General features: G+C 39.7%; 2 protein-coding genes across 2 annotated transcripts; both read right to left on the reverse strand.

Moving 5' to 3' along the window:
• Nucleotides 1-117: 117 nt before the first annotated feature.
• LOC140922927 (uncharacterized) lies at nucleotides 118-1,740 on the reverse strand. Its single transcript, XM_073372976.1, has 2 exons — nucleotides 1,554-1,740; nucleotides 118-1,059 (listed from the first exon to the last, which is right to left on the reverse strand). Exons 1-2 carry the CDS (start codon nucleotides 1,725-1,727, stop codon nucleotides 172-174), a joined length of 1,062 nt encoding a protein of 353 aa, XP_073229077.1. The 5' UTR covers nucleotides 1,728-1,740; the 3' UTR covers nucleotides 118-171.
• A 1,183-nt stretch (nucleotides 1,741-2,923) lies between these two features.
• LOC140922599 (putative helicase mov-10-B.1) lies at nucleotides 2,924-17,428 on the reverse strand. Its single transcript, XM_073372573.1, has 15 exons — nucleotides 17,185-17,428; nucleotides 16,099-16,528; nucleotides 14,461-14,964; nucleotides 12,607-12,868; nucleotides 11,933-12,087; nucleotides 11,096-11,287; nucleotides 10,599-10,746; nucleotides 10,024-10,191; nucleotides 9,416-9,516; nucleotides 8,476-8,671; nucleotides 7,414-7,569; nucleotides 6,042-6,317; nucleotides 5,733-5,909; nucleotides 4,414-4,502; nucleotides 2,924-4,029 (listed from the first exon to the last, which is right to left on the reverse strand). Exons 2-15 carry the CDS (start codon nucleotides 16,515-16,517, stop codon nucleotides 3,846-3,848), a joined length of 3,027 nt encoding a protein of 1,008 aa, XP_073228674.1. The 5' UTR covers nucleotides 16,518-16,528; nucleotides 17,185-17,428; the 3' UTR covers nucleotides 2,924-3,845.
• Between the last annotated feature and the right edge of the window lie 697 nt (nucleotides 17,429-18,125).

Here is an 18,125-nt window from a genome sequence, read left to right on the forward strand (position 1 = left end):
GATGATAAAACCAGAATTACTACTTTATCACTGATGCTTTTTAACAAAGACAGCCTTTCCCCTTTCACTGAAGTTTTAATGCTCCTTAATTTCTTGCTACAATTATGTTCTAAAAAACTGAGCAAAGGAAGATGCCATTTTGCTCTTTAAAAGTACAGTAACATCTTAAGCTTACTCATCATCAATCAACGACTTCTTCACAAAAATTTCAACATCATCTATCTTATGTTTTCCAGCTGCAAGGATCTCTTTTACAACATGGGAGTCTTTAAATGTAACCATCCCACATCCTTTTGATTCCATTGTGACTTCATTACGTAGGATAAATGCTTTCTCAATTTCTCCATAAGAAGAAAAGTGCCCTTCTAAACTTTCTTCATTGATACAACGCTTGAATTTTTTGGGAATCACAACTGTTACATGAGTTCCCATCTTCTCATTAACTTGGAGACCTTCCTTTTTCTTTAGGATCTTTAATTTTTGGATTAGCTCTTTCTCTAATCGCCACTGATTCCATTGCTGATCAGAACTGTGTGTTCTCAACACAAACATTATCTCACCATCAATGTCATGCTGATTATCCAATAAAATACTTTCCACACTTTCTTCATTTTTAAAAGTGATATGCATGTATCCTTTGATTTGCAGGTTTTTTGCATCGACATTCTCTATCTCTCCAAACTTTGAGAAGTAATCTTGTATCCTTGTTAAATCCATTTCACCTTTCCATCCTCTATGTCGCTTAACTACAATCTTTCTTTTTTGAATGCTGGAGTTTTTCTCCCTTTCGGTAGCTGGAAACACATTAACTTGTCTTCCACCCAGCATATGCCGCTTTCTTTTTACGGCCTCCTTAAATGAATCTGTGTCGTAAAACGTGACAAATCCATAGCCCTTGACAGCGTTAGTTGCCCTGTCTCGGATCCAATTTACATGCTGAATTTTTCCATAAGAGGAAAAGTAATCAAGAAGATCCTTTTCATGCAGCTCTGACAGTACTTGTCCTTCAGTTTCTTCCCTTTTTAATGTAATCATGACTCGTCTATCTACATCACTCTGCTGCATAGAGAAAGCAGGACTATAGGTCACCACAGGTGTCTCCTAGAGCAAATCCCTGTCCCAAAATTTTGTTTTTGATTAAGAAGATCTGATGTAAGGACAAAATTATAAAGCACTGCTTGGGATAGTAATAATTACTAAGAAATGAAAAATTATTAAGAAATGAGCCATTCCATTAATTGGAATTGGAGTAGGAGGCCACACAAATATTTAATTTCAATATCCGATATACGTTACAAACCTCCCCCCACGAACCTGCATGTAGACATTTTCTATTTCCTTTGTTGGACACGAAATTGCGGAAAAGGGAAACCTGAAAAACGCCATTGCTGTTTGAGGGACAGGGGATTGCTGTTGATTGGTCAAATAATCCATCCCGTATATGGGAAAGTGATCTCTTGGGAGATCAAAATAATAAGCTAGTTTCACATTCCAGCTATGGTACTGTTCAATGTGACATTGTCGAATTGAAAGCTTACAAAATTTATACTCACCTCTTCAGTTGAAAAATCTCGTCGAAGAAGCCCCTGTTTTCTACTTTTGAGATCTCCAGCATACAGACCTAACCTAAAAAAACTACGGCTTTCGGATACAAAGGAGAGATTAGACAGAAAACACCCTAAGAAAGAAGATTGATTAAGTCTTCTAGCCCACACGAAAGCCGCCATGTTGATTTTACATACTGATGCCCAGGAAAGACGCGTGCATTCATTTCGAAAGGGATTGGAAACGAATGATTTTTCTCGGTACTCGTGCCCAGGATAAAAGAGCCACGACTCTCGGTGTTTTATAGAAAATCCTTAAAAAAATTTCAAATGGAACCATTCTAAATACCTATTCCTTAACTTTCAGTTTCGCATAATTGCTTAGTCGGTAGAGCGCTTGACTACAGAGGGGAAGGTCGTGCGTTCGATTACGGGGTCGGACCAATACTCAGGGTCTTAAAATAACTGAGAAATGAAGGTACTTCCTTCACGTAAAATGCCGGTCCCGTAGGAGACGTAAAAATGGTGTCCCCAATTAGTACTTTTGGAGGCCTTATATAGGCGCCTAGTGGCGCGATGAAACTTGATGATGAATTAGTACTTTCGTGCTAAACACGTTGACACTCGAATAAAGTGCATTTTATTTTGCGGGGGAGGAGGGAGGGTACCAATGGAACCTTCCACAAGAATAGGCTAGGCTATATCGGTACATTTAATTACGCCACCAGCAATGCTAACCTCGTACCCTCTCACTTCCAAATTCGTTCCTTAAGGGTGTGGTCTGTTAGCGATATCCGTCCTACAAGGTACACGGACAGGAAAAGGGATGAGGGAAGGAGTCCCATCCTACTTTCACTTGGGTAGTCTTTTTCATAACTCCCTGGTTATACTTTCCCATCAAACTACGAGTTTTTGTAAGAAAGAAAGAGCTACCGCTTTACGTGGTTGAAAATTGTGGGCCAAATACTTAAACTAAGTCTAACTTGAGCCGCCGTTTAACGAATCTTTAAACCTCCAGATCTCTTCTTTGGTCGGTTGTTTTACGAAAATAAATGCTTTTCTAGTCTTCTCTAAATGTTTTCATAAAACTGTTCACAATAAATGATATTTAGATAAAATCGTTGGGCAAATTGAAAATGACTTAGAACGTGTTTTTGTTAACCACTGGCTAAACTACGTTTAAATATTTGGCCCTGTGTTTCTAATAATAATAATAATAATAATAATAATAATAATAATAATAATAATAATAATAATAATAATAATAATAATAAATAATATAATCATAATCGTAATCATAATCATAAAAATAATGATGATGATAATGATGATGATGATGATGATGATGATGATGATGATACCACAAAATACACATCCCATAATGTTGTAGTGATAATTTATTACTGCGAAGCAAATACACTTACAAAATGTTTTCAAATAATTTATCACTTTAAAATAGTACGCAGTAAATACATGTATAAGGCTCTATATCACGCTTTTCAAAGTTGGGGTTGCGTGTTGTAAAAAGAATGAAAAATTCCCAAATCGAGTAGCTATTTAAAAGTTAAAATGAAGATATTGAATTTAAATTCACCCATCTTGATACACTTAAAACTTTACTTTAAAACAGATGTTTGAGACTCAGGAAAAGATGCGGGCGTGTTTAAAATTCGCCAAACGTGTAGTCCCGAATGTGACCATGCTATCTTCTGTTAGAGAAAAACAAAGGCTTGTCTATAATTAAGGGGTTTTAAATTAAGGATAAAATGTAATTTCTCAATTCCGTTGGTTCTGCATACAGTGCCAGGCTCTATGATTGGCTACAAAATCTCGCGCGACTTTGTCAACCAACCGGAATCAATCCAAAGTCAATCGTTATTTACTCTTCCTCGCGTTTTCCCGCCGTTGGCTCCCTCATCATGCATATGCCCTGAGTTTTGATTGGTCATTTGACTTGTCTTCGTGGATTGCAATTGGTCAGATAAATCACTTACAATTTCGTTTTTCTATGAAAAATCACTGAAAGTTGTTCGCATTCCAGTAGCTTGTTAGTGTGTTTCAGGCGATCTCTAGATGTAAAACAAGCGTAAATCCGGAGAGAGGGTGTTGCCGTCTATTACGCTGTACAAGATGGGGCAAACTTTTGAGTCTGTGGATGAAATCCTTAAATGTGACCATTCAAATGAAAGCCTCTGAGCATGACTTTCAAATGAAAGCAACTGGGCATGACTTTTAGCTTGCTGATATTTGTTTTTCAGCATTGCTTAAAACTTGAGTTAAATACAGGAGCTGTTTAAAGGGTCAGTAATCTTCATCTCTGTTCCATGCAGGTTGTTCGTCGACAATAGTCTCCAAAGCATCTAATGCTTCTTTAGAATCCAAATGAACGCGCTTTAGCCGATCAATGAGATCTTGATCAACTTCGGCTGCAGGCTTGAAATCGCAGCCACGGTAGCCTCGGCAATCAATGCAAAATTGAATAAATCTGCAAGTCAACACCACAAACACAATATCAAAACTAAAAACGAAAAGATGTCTATAAAGAGGCGAGGACTAGAAGAGGGAAGGGGGAGGGTGAGGGTTGTTAGAAAGTGGTTTTGGGAAAGACATTTTTAGTTGGGAATGTTAACAGTTCCGGGGGCTGGTCTCTGTCCCCGCGGGGGGAGAAGGAGTCCGCAATATTTTTATCTACATATGTCTTGTAAGGGAGAGAAAATGAAGAATGGAAAAGAGAGGGAGGGGAGGGGAAAGTCTGATGAGAAACAGGGAAAAGTTTGACTTGTAACAGTGTGCTTCACAGTAGGAATTACTTCCCCCGACGTCTCTCTCTGTTCGACCAAGAGGACGGTAAAGTTAATATTTTTTTTACCTGTTCCAGTGTCGATCTTTACAAAGAACGTGAGGATTTCCCACCACAATCAGTAAAGCTTGTGCTCTTGTGATTGCAACATTAAATCGCTGTAAAGAGAGAAATAAAACTATTTTGATTACAATAAATAAGATATAAGAAGTTTACTACTGAGAAAACTAAGGCTCCGGTCTAGACGCCGATTTTTTCATGACCCGAACCTAATTCGAATTAACGCCGACCCAAATTATCGGTCATGTAGCAGCTCTCCTAACCCTAAAAGCCAATTGGTTCGATACCCTAACCGTGAAACAATGGAAAATAATGATAAACAATGATGTGTTATTGCTTTTTGCGACCAATGAGGACACACCTTACAAGCAGCTCCTACATTAATGGAAATCATTAAGAGCGCCTGAATTGATTCAGACGCCGATCTTAATTCCTGTCGAACTAAAATCACAAGGAGAAAAATACTCATTTCGGTCGAACTGATTGCAAAATACGCGATAATTTATGCATTAGGTTCGTTGGGCACATGTAAAGTTCGGCGTTTGAATAAAGCTGTTCCAAAGTCGCTCCAAAGTCGAAATTTCCGGCTGGGCTAGGCGGAAAGAACGGCTGAGCCGCACCAATGCACCTGATTCAATGTATTAGGTCCGGATAATGAAAAGTTCGGAGACTGAACCGGACCTAACTGTGACTTGCCAACAGTTGAAGCTAACGCGAGGGAGTTCCCAGTTTAAACCTGCACTGTAAGCTTATTGTAGCACATTACCATGGTAAGAATACGGATCTATTATTTCGGATAGTGCATCGAGTTCTTTTCCATCTACTAAAGTTGCCGGATTTACTGAATACGACGAACATGTAATACAACAATTAACTTCAAAAGCGTTTCAATAACAATTTCAACCATACATTCAAGTTCAGTTTTCAGCATGTCACGAAGGATACCCACAAACATCCGTTGACTGCTCGACCGGGCTAACCACTCAACTAAAGAGGGAGAGCAGGGGTGGCGTCCAAAACACAAAATTTGAGGACTACCAGAAATGTGGGATTGCTGGACATCTCTTAGACTACGAGTAGTCCCCATTTTTCCTCAGGGATAGTAGAGCGAGCAAAACGCGAACGCGCGTGAAAATCACCCCACGCGAGAAAAGGCGACACGCGGCGGGGAGAGAGAAAAATACTCGTATTCTTATGAAAACATTGCCTAGTCCCTGTACGGCGTTTTCCCAGGCCCTCTCGGTCAATTCACTTCGGAACCACGTGACCCAAAACGCTTTGGCCGCGCGGAATAACGAGACCTAGGTTCTAGGCAAATGTGAACAAACCTTCGGATTTTTCAGGAATCCCAGTTTGAAATGTGCGTCAAGTTGTAGAAACTCTTGGCTGCTCCGGACAGTGGAGATGATTATTACTCTTCTTTCCTGACCTTGAAATTCCTCAACTGAGCCAACTTTCACATCCGTAATGTTAGCCTTGTTGAGCAGAATTCTTATTTTCTGAACCTGAAATTCATGAAAGTAATTGATTGATTAACACTGACCTTACGAAACACACAGTTTTTCACCCAGGCTGGGCACATAAGCATACACTGAACAACCCAGTGCCTCAGCTCGAATAATATTCCCTCCACGCACCTGTTTCCTGTAGGGCGAAATAACTCCAATCTCAGAAGGCTGCACCTTGATTCCTCTTGCATCTTTCAAGTCCTTGACATACTGTACAACCATAGCTGCTTCTTCGGGGTTAAAGAACGACGGGCTTTTCTCCTCGCGCATATCGCGACCTTTTACGCCTTCAAAAATGATGGGGAATTCCTTGTTCGGAAGGCGGCTCCAGTTGCATAAAGATTCTCTCTTTAGTTTGTCGGCGCAAGCTTCTAGTTCATCGTCATAGAACATCTCATTAGGAAGCTAAAAGAATGAAAATATCAACATCAAGAACCAAGAAATGATGATGTTAAGCTCAGATAGACTTGACATTGAAGCTAAGTAAAACTGAGTTAAGTTTTCAAAGCATCCCCACATCCTCTTTGGATATGGTGGTAAACACGCACTGTAAAATTGTGATTCCTATCATAAATTCAGTAACACCTGTAAAAGTAAAGAAGGCTGGTGTGGGCAGCCGAAATATTGTTATGAAAAAACAATACACGTTTTTCTGATGAGCTTTGCAGTAGTCTTTGGAATTCTCGTTTTTGGTTCTTAATACTTGGCTGATTAGATCTCGTTTCTAGAGATCCTACGTTTATAACCAGCAGGATCTTCTTCCACGCTTTTTGCAGTTATTTCAATTACGCCATAACCTGTATTCCATTATAGTTAAAACAGCTTGAATTATATAGCAGCATAAACTGAGCGCGCAATCGTAATAAAGCAGAATTTTCGTCTATCCGAATGAATCGAAAAAGGAGACGAGTTAAGATTGCAGTTTGTTGGAGAAGAGTAGGGTAGGAAAGGTTGGGGTAGAAAACTGAAAGGCCGCAAAGGGGACCTTATTTTGATTAAGGCTACCGTAAAATTCCGAAAATAAGCCCCTCCATGTATAAGCCCCTCCAAATATAAGCCCCCCAAGCCGGTAACGCAAAAAACCCTCCGTTAAATCGCCCCTCCAAATATAAGCCCCCGGGCCTTGTATTTGGAAAATTGCCCTCAAATACAAAGTAAAAAAGCAAAAACTTTAAATTTACTTCCAACTTTAAGGCTAGCCCTATCGATTTTGAAACGCAAATTGCCCTCCGTAGATAAGCCCCTCCGAATATAAGCCCCTCCAAAAACAAGCCCCTTAAAAATGGCCTTTGAAAAATATAAGCCCTGAGGCTTATTTTCGGAATTTTACGGTATGTTGGTGGGTTACAACTTGGGGGTGTGGCAGTGCCGGGGGGGGGCGGGGTGGATTGGAAGGAAGAAGGGTGGGGGGTCTAAAGTCTTTAGATTAGTTACGATACGTTTCTTGGCTTTTCATAGTAGTAAACTGCTTACGTGACCCCTTTTAACACAGTCACCTCACCTCCAAAATACACGGATGCGATCTGTAGTTCTTCAGAAGCTTGGTAATAATCAAAGGATTGTAATCTCCAAGCTCATCCTCCTCATCTTGGGGTATTCGTCCATAGAAGGGTACTTTAGTCATCATCCACTCCAAAAGAGATATACCAAGGCCATACTAATCACAAACAATTAACAGTTATTCGCAAAATGAAGATAGATAGTTGAGGATATTCGCGCGTGTCACAGCTCATGACGTTACATTTTTTCAAAACCGTTAACAAGCAGTGCGTGAAAAGGGCAAAAAGGCAACCTTGGTGGCCGCTAGCATTTCTCATTTTCTCATCGCCGCTATAAAATTTCCATGTTTTTCTTCCAATGAAATTCGTCTCTTTTGTTTTTATCTTTCTCTGTTATCCACGTCAGTGTAGACATTGAAATTTAATCGAAGAAAGACTCGGCTTTGTTGTTGTCTTCTCTCTGCGAGTTACCGCCAAAACGAGAGGGTGCTTCAAATGCGAAATTTCACCCCGACTTACGTGAAGGGGTGGACGTACGTACGGACGTAGACACGGACGATTCTGTCAGAACCAAAACTTCTTGGATTCATAGATAACCAAATATTCTTACCCACGGTGCTGCGTTGGGCAAGAGCTCCGCTATAAGGGTCCTTTTAGGCTATCTCTGCTCTAAACGACGATAGTTTTTCATGCCGACATGAAAAGAGTAGCACAGAAACCTTTTCAACCTGTGACAATCAACTTTCCAAGTTTGGCGCGGCGCAATTTCGCTACGTTACCGAATCTGCGTCGAAATCACCGTTCTCGTGCGTGAGCCAAAGCCATATCCGATATGCTTTTCATATTGGCGCAAGAGCTGTGCGGTAAAGTGTAGACAAAGCTTTACGCAGACGAGCATGCTCTTTTTAATTCACTAAGACGGTTATACCTTAGTCTGCTACACAGCCGTTTTTAGTGTCGTCACGCACAGTGGGGAAGTGGGGAGGAGCGTTGCGTGACGACTCTAAAAATGGCTGTGTAGCTGACTAGTTATACCTCGGATATATGGCTATACATGGCTGTACCTTGATTGCGACTGGTGATCGCAACACTGGACCAAGTTGCTGGGGATCTCCTGCCAGAACTAACTGTCCCCCTCCTGGAGTCTCAGTGCTGAACATGCCTGCCAGGGGGACCAAGCATTCAGGTTGTAGGGAGTGGCCAGCCTCATCAATGAACATATGGGTAAAGTGTTGCTCAGGAATCTCTCCTGATACCAGTCTGAAAAAACATACATAATACTCCGCTAGACTACTGATGTGTTCTGGCGTAAAACAATATTCGGCTCTTAAAACTATACCCTTTGTGCAAATAGCGCAGGTTTTTCAAAGTTAATAACGTTCCTTCATGTTGATGATAATCGCAAAATTGCTTCCGACACTCTATCGGAACCTCCTCTAATATAAAATAGATTTAGCCAAGGCTTACAGGCAAAGCTCCCGCTAATAAATTTATAATTTACTTCAAGCAATAAACTTGTAACCATTGCAAAGAAATCCATTTGGAGTTGAGCCTACGATCAGTTAAAATCTAGCGGATAACTTAAAAAAAACACGTAACCTTGATGGGTTGAAAACTGAACCCACAATACGGTCATGTGATACTGGTCAGCAACCACCCTGTTTTGACAGCTGTCAGTTGACCACAACATGGATATCACAGTCGCAACACTGGTGTGAACGGACGGGCGGACGCACGGCCACGTGACTACCAAAATTGATAACCAAACTTTCTTAGCTTTAGGGCTCCGCTCGCGCACACATGGCACTCTGCTATAAGACGGAAGGGTCACTTAACATTGACTATCCTCAGGTAAAAACTCAGCTCTTAAAATGAAAGCTGTACAATGAAACATTAAGGATAGATCTGCATGATTTGACGAGTAAATAGTGCTCTGTAGAATAAAGTGCTCTGTATATAATCATGCAGTACTAATCAATAAAATAAATCAGATTTTAAAGTCACCTTCCAGCAGTGATTAGCGTGCACACGACAAAACGCTTGTCCATGATTTCTTGTTTTGAAGGAAAGTAGAAGTCGCCACCACGGGTGATACTGGAAACATCCTAGAACAAAATTAAAAGTTATAGTCGCCTTACAAAACTCCATCAAGCACTCTGGCAGTGAACGGGTTCAAAAGGTTTGGTTTTCAGTGTCAGTTGTAAAGGCATGTTGATAAAATAATGTGATGTGTGACCATTCATCAATGAAACCTCTTCAGAAGTACTATTCCAAGGTACTTTTCATTATTTAGTTCTAACTTTTGATTACGTGGATGAAATCTATTCAAATGACCCCTCTTCAGTAGTCAACTTTCAACCGGTGCTATTTAATCAGTATGAAGTTCAAATTTTCGAATGGGTAGATGAAATTAAACTTTTTCAGCAATCTAACATTCAGCGTCAAACAATTTCTGCATGTTCAAATTTGCCATAGAGTTGAATGAAACAAGCACAAACATACAGGGCAACCAAGAAAAGGCATGAAAAAGCAAAAGTGGATTAGGTTAAACTAGAATGCAGTCCAGTAAACTGCAGTCCAAACTCGATTTTGACCTAATAGCGTAAAAATACCTTAATGTCTCTTGGAAGGGATAAAATTGATCTTCCAAAAGCATTGAGCCTAATCATCTGCGACTTTGGAATGACTGTATGTTCCATGACTCGCTGTAAAATTAAATCTGCGGCACTGTTGGATGGAGCACAAGCAAGAACACGGCTCTCGGGAAACAGCTTCAATACCTTGATAAAACAAACACACAAAAACAAGTTGAGAAAAGATGTCATTGTTCTTGTAGTACAAACTCGTTTCCAGGGTCTTCTTTTTAAGGGACCAGTAGGAGAGAGGCCTGTTTACAAGGTTATTACCTGCAAAGCAAGGCTGTGCTCTAAGAAAAATTGGAGGGAGCCCAGTGTCATGAGTATGTGAAATTCCAGGTGCCTGCATATGATTTCTAAGAAAGACTTAGATTTTTTTTCTTCCCAGCTGGAAGGAAGGGTTAGGCAGCAGGGACCACAAGGTACTGCTAGAGCACAGCCTTGCTGTAAGGATTTTGCCTCTATCCCATCCTAATTGGCTAACCCTTTTTCTATACAGATGGGCTTAGCAAAAAAAGCTACTCAGTTATGTAGTTTACACGATATTTTACCTGCTTAATGGCCTCTACTATAGTAACTGTCTTCCCAGTCCCAGGTGGACCAAACACCAGGTAAGGAACTGGTCTTGATGTTCCAGCAACAATATTTTTCACTGCCTGTTCTTGTTCTTTGTTGTCGTGAAGTTTTTTATTATAAAATCTGAAAGCAAAGTTCTTGAATTACTGCCTTAGGCAAAAATCCACAGAGTTATAAAAAGACTGCATGGCAGCCTTACTAAGCAAAGATCCTTTACATGATTCTATAATTTAAGTGTGTAATCCGCAAAACACTCATGCACATTTTTTTCTGTCTGTCACTGCTACATTAAGTGATTCTTCACTGATTTCCAGGAAACAGGGGAAATATAAACAGGAAATAATGCTTTTGAGTTACAAACAAATCATTACGATTCACAGGTTTTCGCATTATGAGGCAAAGTTTCCCCTTCGGGAAATAGATTGTGAACGATTCTTGACAAACACATCTGCCCTGATAACTTTTCTCTTACCTCAGATCTTGGGCTTCTTCATCTAAGAGTGGATCCAAGTGGGTACCGATCTGTAGTTTTAATGAACTGAGCCTGTCCTCTTCAATCACTTTGTATCCAATTTCCAGTGCACGGTGCATTAGTTTTAAAGGTGTGCGGTTAAATGTGAATCTTACATTCAATTTCATTCCTTTGATGTACTTCTTATGGAAACTGCCCAGGAGAAAACAAAAGTAGTGCTTTTATTCGGCTAAATTTAATTCAGGCAAGGTTAACCCTTTAAGTCCCAATAGTGACTAACATCAATTTTCTCGTAACATTTTCATACATTATCAAGGGTATCGGTTAAGGGAATTGTTAAAATGATCACCAAGGAGGACATGCCTTGATCTTTTATCAAATTCTCTTGACTAATCCTTCAAGGAAATGATGGCGATCACATGGGAGAATTTACATGTGGATATTGGGACTGAAAGGGTTCAACACCAAACAATACTGGCCAGCCATTTCGATTGATAATCATATCTGGGACAGGTCTTTCGGAATTTGCAGCTGGCTCGACCCATGACCAGTAATTTTACTGTACTTTTGCTGAGGTCAATCCTTTCTCTCAAGTTGCCTTCTCATGCAGTTATTTTTATTTGCAAAACTCTCCCTTGAGGTTCTGAGTGTGGAGATGCCTGGTGGTTGCCAGACACAGGGTTGTCATAGTTACATTCACTGCCTCTTCATGGCTCCCTTACTTCCTCACACCCTTCGATTGACAATGAGTTTAATTGTGAGGTGAAGCAACAGGGTTGGTTCTTAATTACATACCCTTTTAAGTAGGCTTAAAACACTTATAAGTTTTTCTTATACCTTGGTGAAAAACGAAGGCGAACTTCACTGAGTCCAACAACGTGAACAAATCCCTGGTACTCTTCCTTTTCAAGTTGCCCTGTCCTGTCTTTCATTCTCACCAGGATTTGATCACCTCTGATTACTGATGGGCGGTTTTCAGCCAAACCAGGAACCTGAAATCAGAAAAGAGTTTGAAGGTAAGCTGTTTGAGCCCTTATTCCTGGAAGAGTGTACAAAACTAAGCAAATGCCTTCCAAATCTCTGTCACATATGATCCAGTGAAAAATAGATTGTCAGAGTTGCAAACAGAAGCCAAACTGATCCAATCAAAAGGATTGTGATTGGTTTATTCTTCCATTTTAACTTCTAACTCCAACATTCTGGTTTACACTAGATTGTAAATGATGGAGTCATAAGAAGCTAAGAGTGGCAAGAAAAATAAATGTTCTGATTCTTATGACCCTGACTGATTCTTAACATACATAAAATAAACGCTTTTGCTTTTGACTCCAATTTTCAGTTGTCAATAGGTCACTAAGAGCTCTTATGCTGAGTCTGATGAAAACCAGTCTGCCTGTGAAAGATTTGACTTCTGATTGATTAAAAATCAAAGCATCACAAAATTTTCTATGGCCAACAATAAACAATTCAACATTTTACAAACCATTCTGTCCTCAACGTTATCAAGTTACCTTTAAGACAAGAAATTCGCCTTCTGGTGCGAGAGTTACATCTTCCAAGTCATAATGACGAATATCAACCTCCATCTGCAGCTCCTCAATGTGAAGAAGTGCAGCAAATTTTTTTGAATATTCTTGCGTTGGTAAAGCTGTGTCTGACTCCAGAAGTGCTGTTAACTCCTCACCAGGTTTGCCTTGATTTAAGCCCAAGCGTAATTGGAGAGGAATGTGGTAGTGTTTGAGTGGAACTATGTACTGCAGCTTATTGTCAGGCCTATAGAATAAAGATGCACATCAGTGTACTTTTAGCAGTTAATTGAAGGATAGCTGGAAAAAGATCTTAGTGAAAGCTGGTGAATTGCTAGATCTTTTTTCTAAATTGCCTTTTTAATGAAACAGGTTATGCCCACTAAGGTTTTAAATTTATGAGTTCAGTTTTTGTAATATAATTAGTTCACTTACAAGGTGTAGTTCCATCGATCAATACTAAACCCATATTTTTGGCCAAAACTGGCAACCCATTCCTATGACTCAAATATAAAAATACTGATAACAATGTTATAATATATTACTGGATAATATCATGGTTCAATTTTATCCTTGGTTCAAATTTTTTCCTTTTTTGGGGGGCAGAGTAAAGTATGAAGAAACAAAGGAAAATAAAATTGGAACCAAGGATAAATTGAACCACAACTTATATACATTTGCTTCTTTGTATTAACAATTTAAAATCAGTGATAAAGGTCAACACATTTAAATTGTTTTTAATGCAAAGATGTGTAAGATTTGTTGCCCAATAAACCTTGCCTGCGTGCAGACGTCTCCTATTTCCTTTGTTGCACGCGGAAAAGGGACGTCTGCGTAACGCCGTCGCTAATTGTGTTCCAGCGTCCCGCTGGCAGGGTATTCTATTTCGCATAAATTGTGAAATAATATCCGGTTAGAAATAAGAGTTGACAGACCAAACAAAACATCGTAAGCTCGTGATACGGGCGAAACGTGACCTTTAGAGTCTGCTTGAACAGAGGTTTTTCTTCTTTTCTCTCTCGCGCGAAGATTACTAGCAATACACAGTGCATGTAGCATTCTAACCTTTGACTGAGTAAATCTCATTTTTGCCGCGCTAAGTCTTCCATTTAGAGGTCATGAAGCAGGTTTGTTACATGCATACTGAGTAATCATTTCCTGTCGTTTATGGGTGTTCCCGATAGGATTTGATTTCAGATGCAGTTGTAAAGTGTTTAAATTTTCTTGACCTCTGTTTGTTACGGCTAAATAAAGATTTTAGTTTCTTTGGCTGGCTTTCTCCGAAATGCCTGCCTGGTGCGAAGTCCACGCCGCTTTTGTAGTTTTCTCAGACACTGTTTACAAATATGATGTGATAAGTCATGCACAGTAAATTGTAAAGAAATAATTTCCTCGTACACGTTAAATTTTCCGCATCCCCGCACAAGATTTCGATCGCTCTGTTTTTCGATCGACGAAAAACACAGCACACAATCGCACATGTTTTGATTTGTTTTGGTTAGAAAACCCCGCTTACATAAATCATTTAAATCACCGCATACATTATCAGACCACATTCGATAACAACCAATCAGCGTTAAGTCAAACAATGCGCACTGTGTGTCAGCCTATCACAGCGTGTTCCCAAGATCTTGGGAACCCAGCAGGACGCTGGAACACGATTAGCGACGGCGTTACGCAGACGTCCCTTTTCCGCGTGCAACAAAGGAAATAGGAGATGTCTGCACGCAGGCAAAATAAACCTTTCATTATCATCATTATTATTTGACATTAAGTCAACAGTAACTTGTAAGTGTGGTCAATATTATAGGTATAAGTAGGTATATACATGTGGTTTACCTAGGAGGTGGCACTCCACCAATCACAAGCACATCTGGATCAACAACCCTTGCAAATGGTTTTGGATGCTGATATTTTTGTGTTGGTAGGATTCCCTCTACATCATCACTAGTTCCTTGCCCAGTTAAAAACCGCGCAATGTGGTACACTTTAGCTGTTGATTCTTCTTCAAACTCAAACACGATTGGCTGTTTGAAATCTCCAAGGCTGCTAGGTTTGAAGAGCGCTTGTATTGTGTATGCTTTTCCTGCAGGAAGTCTGATAACCTTGTGTTTTGGCCCACTCATGGTAACATTGTGCTTATCAGAAAGCATGAAGTCTCCAACAGAATCCAGGGCAGCAAATCGTTTAAGTTTAACCGTGCTTGAGCCTGCATTGTTCACCATGATTTCGGTGATTTTTGCACTTTCTGTTAAATTCATTTTTCCAAAGTCAATGTGTCCATGTTCCCTATCTAAATCAGAGCAAATTCGAATTCCATTCTTGTCTTGAATTAGAGACTCTCTGTAACACAAAATCAAACAAGTTGTCATTTGACATGTCAGAGAATTACCCTATTTAGCAATAGCTAAAAAGAAAATGGCTGAAGATAGACCTTGTCACGGTTTTCGACGCCATCTTGATGAGTAGGCAAACGTGTGAGAAATTACAGTGTTTGTATGAGAATCTAATGTCGAATAATTTCCGTAAAACGGCTGTTCTGAAAAAAATATCAATTGTAAACTAAAGCTACAAAGCAAAGGGTTGTCCTAAAAAAATTTGGAGCCGTACCTGTGCTTATATTTCTCCAGAGGCTTGCTTTAGATTTTGGATATATTTGTCCGTAATTTTCCTGGGACTTTCTTACAGACAAATGTATAGAAAACTTTAAAAAGTGGTTCTAGGTCTTCTAGTGCATGTAACATCCTCAAATGTTTTCAGGAGAATCCTTAGAAGTGAAGCTTTAGTTTACAAATCATTTTTTTTCAGAACAGCCGTTCTATGGAAATTATTCGATATTAGTTTCTCATACAATCACTGTAATTTCTCACGCGTTTGCCTACTCGTCAAGATGGCGTTGAAAACCATGACAAGGTCTATTACAGTTTACTTTGATAGCAATTTTGACAGCAATTTTGTGGTCAGTCAAATCTGTTCTTACCTGACAACACCTCATTTAGAAAGAACATACCTGAAGACACCAAACTTAATAAAATACAGTGCATACTTCTCCTATAATACAGACAACTCTGTAATGTGGATGTTATGGCTTTATTTCATCCTATTCCTATTCATCCTTTTCATCCCATTTATTTGATCTTCCTTGTTTTGGGGCATGGTATTTGTGTGATAGGTTTAAAACAAAGGAGAACAGAATTTAAATCAAGAACAAAATTGAGCCACAACAATAATAATAAATATTGTATTACTTCTATGACAATCAGACAACTGGTAATGTTCAAACCAAATGCAGACACACCAGCCACATGTCCATATAATTATTATATGGAGAGGTGGCTGTTGTGTCCGTTTGGTTTTAAACATTGACAGAGGTTTGATTGTTATGGAGTTAATACATAATTATTTGATCTTCATTATTTTTCTCATAAAAAATAAAGAAAAAAGGAAAATAATTTATTAGCTGTTTTCTCCCCCTACTTGTGATCAAGAAATATCTTCTTCAGTTCGTATGCTGAGTCATCAACTTCCTCAAAATTCTCAGTTTCTGCTTCATCAACATCTTTTTCATTCTCTCCTTTTTCTTTTAATGCATTCCTTTGCTTCCGATGAACAAAGGACTGATCCACAGCCAACACCAACCGACGGCCTTTGCGTTCAAAGTACAATAAGTTATCTGAACCATCCTTGCATTTCACGAGCTTTTTCATCCTTTTCAGTTGGAATAAAATGGTGGAAAATGGGACCGAGGGGGACGAGCGATCAAGGGTTTTCTTGAATTGTTCATAATAAACCCCTCTGAGCTCCATTTTGGTTGATGGCCTGAGACGATGTGAGGACAGGTACGTCCAGAACTGTTTGCTGACATTCTTCTTGTATTCATTGTTAGGTGAAGGCATTGTATTTGCCTCTGTTGTAAGAGTAAAAATACAGACATCATCGTCATCATCATTGTTAAGCTGCATGGATTCAAAGATCTGGTGTGTGGTTGAGAGGCGAAGGGGGGGGGGGGGGGGGGGTAAGGGTGGCCACTAGTACTGATTGCTTGTACAAGTATTTTTTTCTAAGCTAGTTTTGAAGCATCCTCGGAGACCCAGGGGCAGATAGTGGGGACGAGGGAAAGTCTAAACGGGCGGAAAAATGTGGCACGAAGAAAAGTAAAGAACGGCGAGAAGAGCCCCTGGGGACAATGTCTTACCAGGCTAGTTCCAAACGGTCGCCGTCGTTCTGGCTTCTGACTGGTGCCAGAAAACTTGTGTTTTTCCTCGTCCCCACTATCTGCCCCTGGGTCTCCGAGGATGGTTTTGAAGAGAAGGCCCCAGGATTTCACGGTAATGAAAGCAAAAAGCTTTATACATCACTGGTTTATGGCTTCCAGCACTAAGAAAAACATTCAGGGGATGGGTTCCTATGAATTTTCACAGAACCAAAAAATTGTTAGCTTTTGGTTTCCCATGATCTATGGGCGCGGAACCGAAAAAATGTTTTGAAATCCTAGGGCTTGAAGAGGGTTCAAAATTCTGTTAGGAAATCAGCGCTGCTTGATAAAACTTGCACCATACTTACCTTCTCAGTGATAGAAATAAGCTGATGTTCAAATCGGCCACGTGTGATCACAACAAAATTATAAGTAAATTTTTAGGTCACATCGTTAAAATACAATAACAGTTATACAATAATCGGTTAACATAATTTAAATTCAATAGATCTTCGTAAGAAGAATGCCTTCTTAAGTTTATCTACGATGATTTACGCCGAAAGAAACAAGAAACACCTTTTCATGGATTCTACATTTCCAAGAAATCCAAAAATCTTGTCGTGGCAGCCATATTGGAGTCCCGTAAACCGGAAATCAACCTCAAAACGAGGTTACCCGTGAGCCACACATGCGGGGGATGCTGGGGCAGAACTCGACTTGTAGAGATAAAGATTGAAAAACCTGCGCAGCGTAGTACTTAATGTAAATTTAAAAAATTGTAAAACTGACGCTGTTATTATAAGAATCTTAACCTGTAAAGACTTGCCTACAAGTCGAGCTCAAGCATTTTCACGAGCGCAAAGCGCGAGCGGTAGATGTTTTTATGTTTTCTGCGGCAAAAGAGGGCATAGCTAAACATAATAAACATAAACATAGCTTAAAATTTTCGTTTTACCACCCAGATTGAGAATTATGCTGTTACCACCTTGAAGTCGAAGGATTTTGACTGTTAGGAAGGTTCATTCTAGGCTCTCGCATTCTCGTTCCCAGAGCCACTCGGCTTTATTTGTAATGAACCGAGAACGAGGCTCCCGATCTTCCAACATGGAAACGAGGCTGAACCCAGAAAACGAAAGGCATTTTTTGCCATTTGCTCCCTTACTAAAATGGCTGAAACAAAAATGGAATTTCTTCATCTCCGGTCTTTGATGAGGCATGGCTCTTCAAAAGGCCCCCTCCAAATTTTATGTGAAAAATGCGATCATCACACTTTTCGCATAAATTGTGTGTACAATGCACTGTTCACGCG

Source organism: Porites lutea, chromosome 13, assembly GCF_958299795.1.
Source record: "Porites lutea chromosome 13, jaPorLute2.1, whole genome shotgun sequence".
Classification (NCBI taxonomy): Eukaryota; Metazoa; Cnidaria; class Anthozoa; order Scleractinia; family Poritidae; genus Porites; species Porites lutea.

What these genes read in the sequence shown, in the direction of transcription:
- LOC140922927 (XM_073372976.1), bottom strand. Translation starts at nt 1,727, where the DNA reads ATGGCGGCTTTCGTGTGGGCTAGAAGACTTAATCAATCTTCTTTCTTA. An exon ending in GAGATTTTTCAACTGAAGAG is followed by an intron (nt 1,060 to 1,553) that starts GTGAGTATAAAT and finishes TTCTCTATGCAG; the next exon opens with CAGAGTGATGTAGATAGACG.
- LOC140922599 (XM_073372573.1), bottom strand. Translation starts at nt 16,517, where the DNA reads ATGCCTTCACCTAACAATGAATACAAGAAGAATGTCAGCAAACAGTTC. An exon ending in GCGAATTTCTTGTCTTAAAG is followed by an intron (nt 12,088 to 12,606) that starts GTAACTTGATAA and finishes TTCTGATTTCAG; the next exon opens with GTTCCTGGTTTGGCTGAAAA. An exon ending in GATTCCTGAAAAATCCGAAG is followed by an intron (nt 4,503 to 5,732) that starts GTTTGTTCACAT and finishes CTCTCTTTACAG; the next exon opens with CGATTTAATGTTGCAATCAC.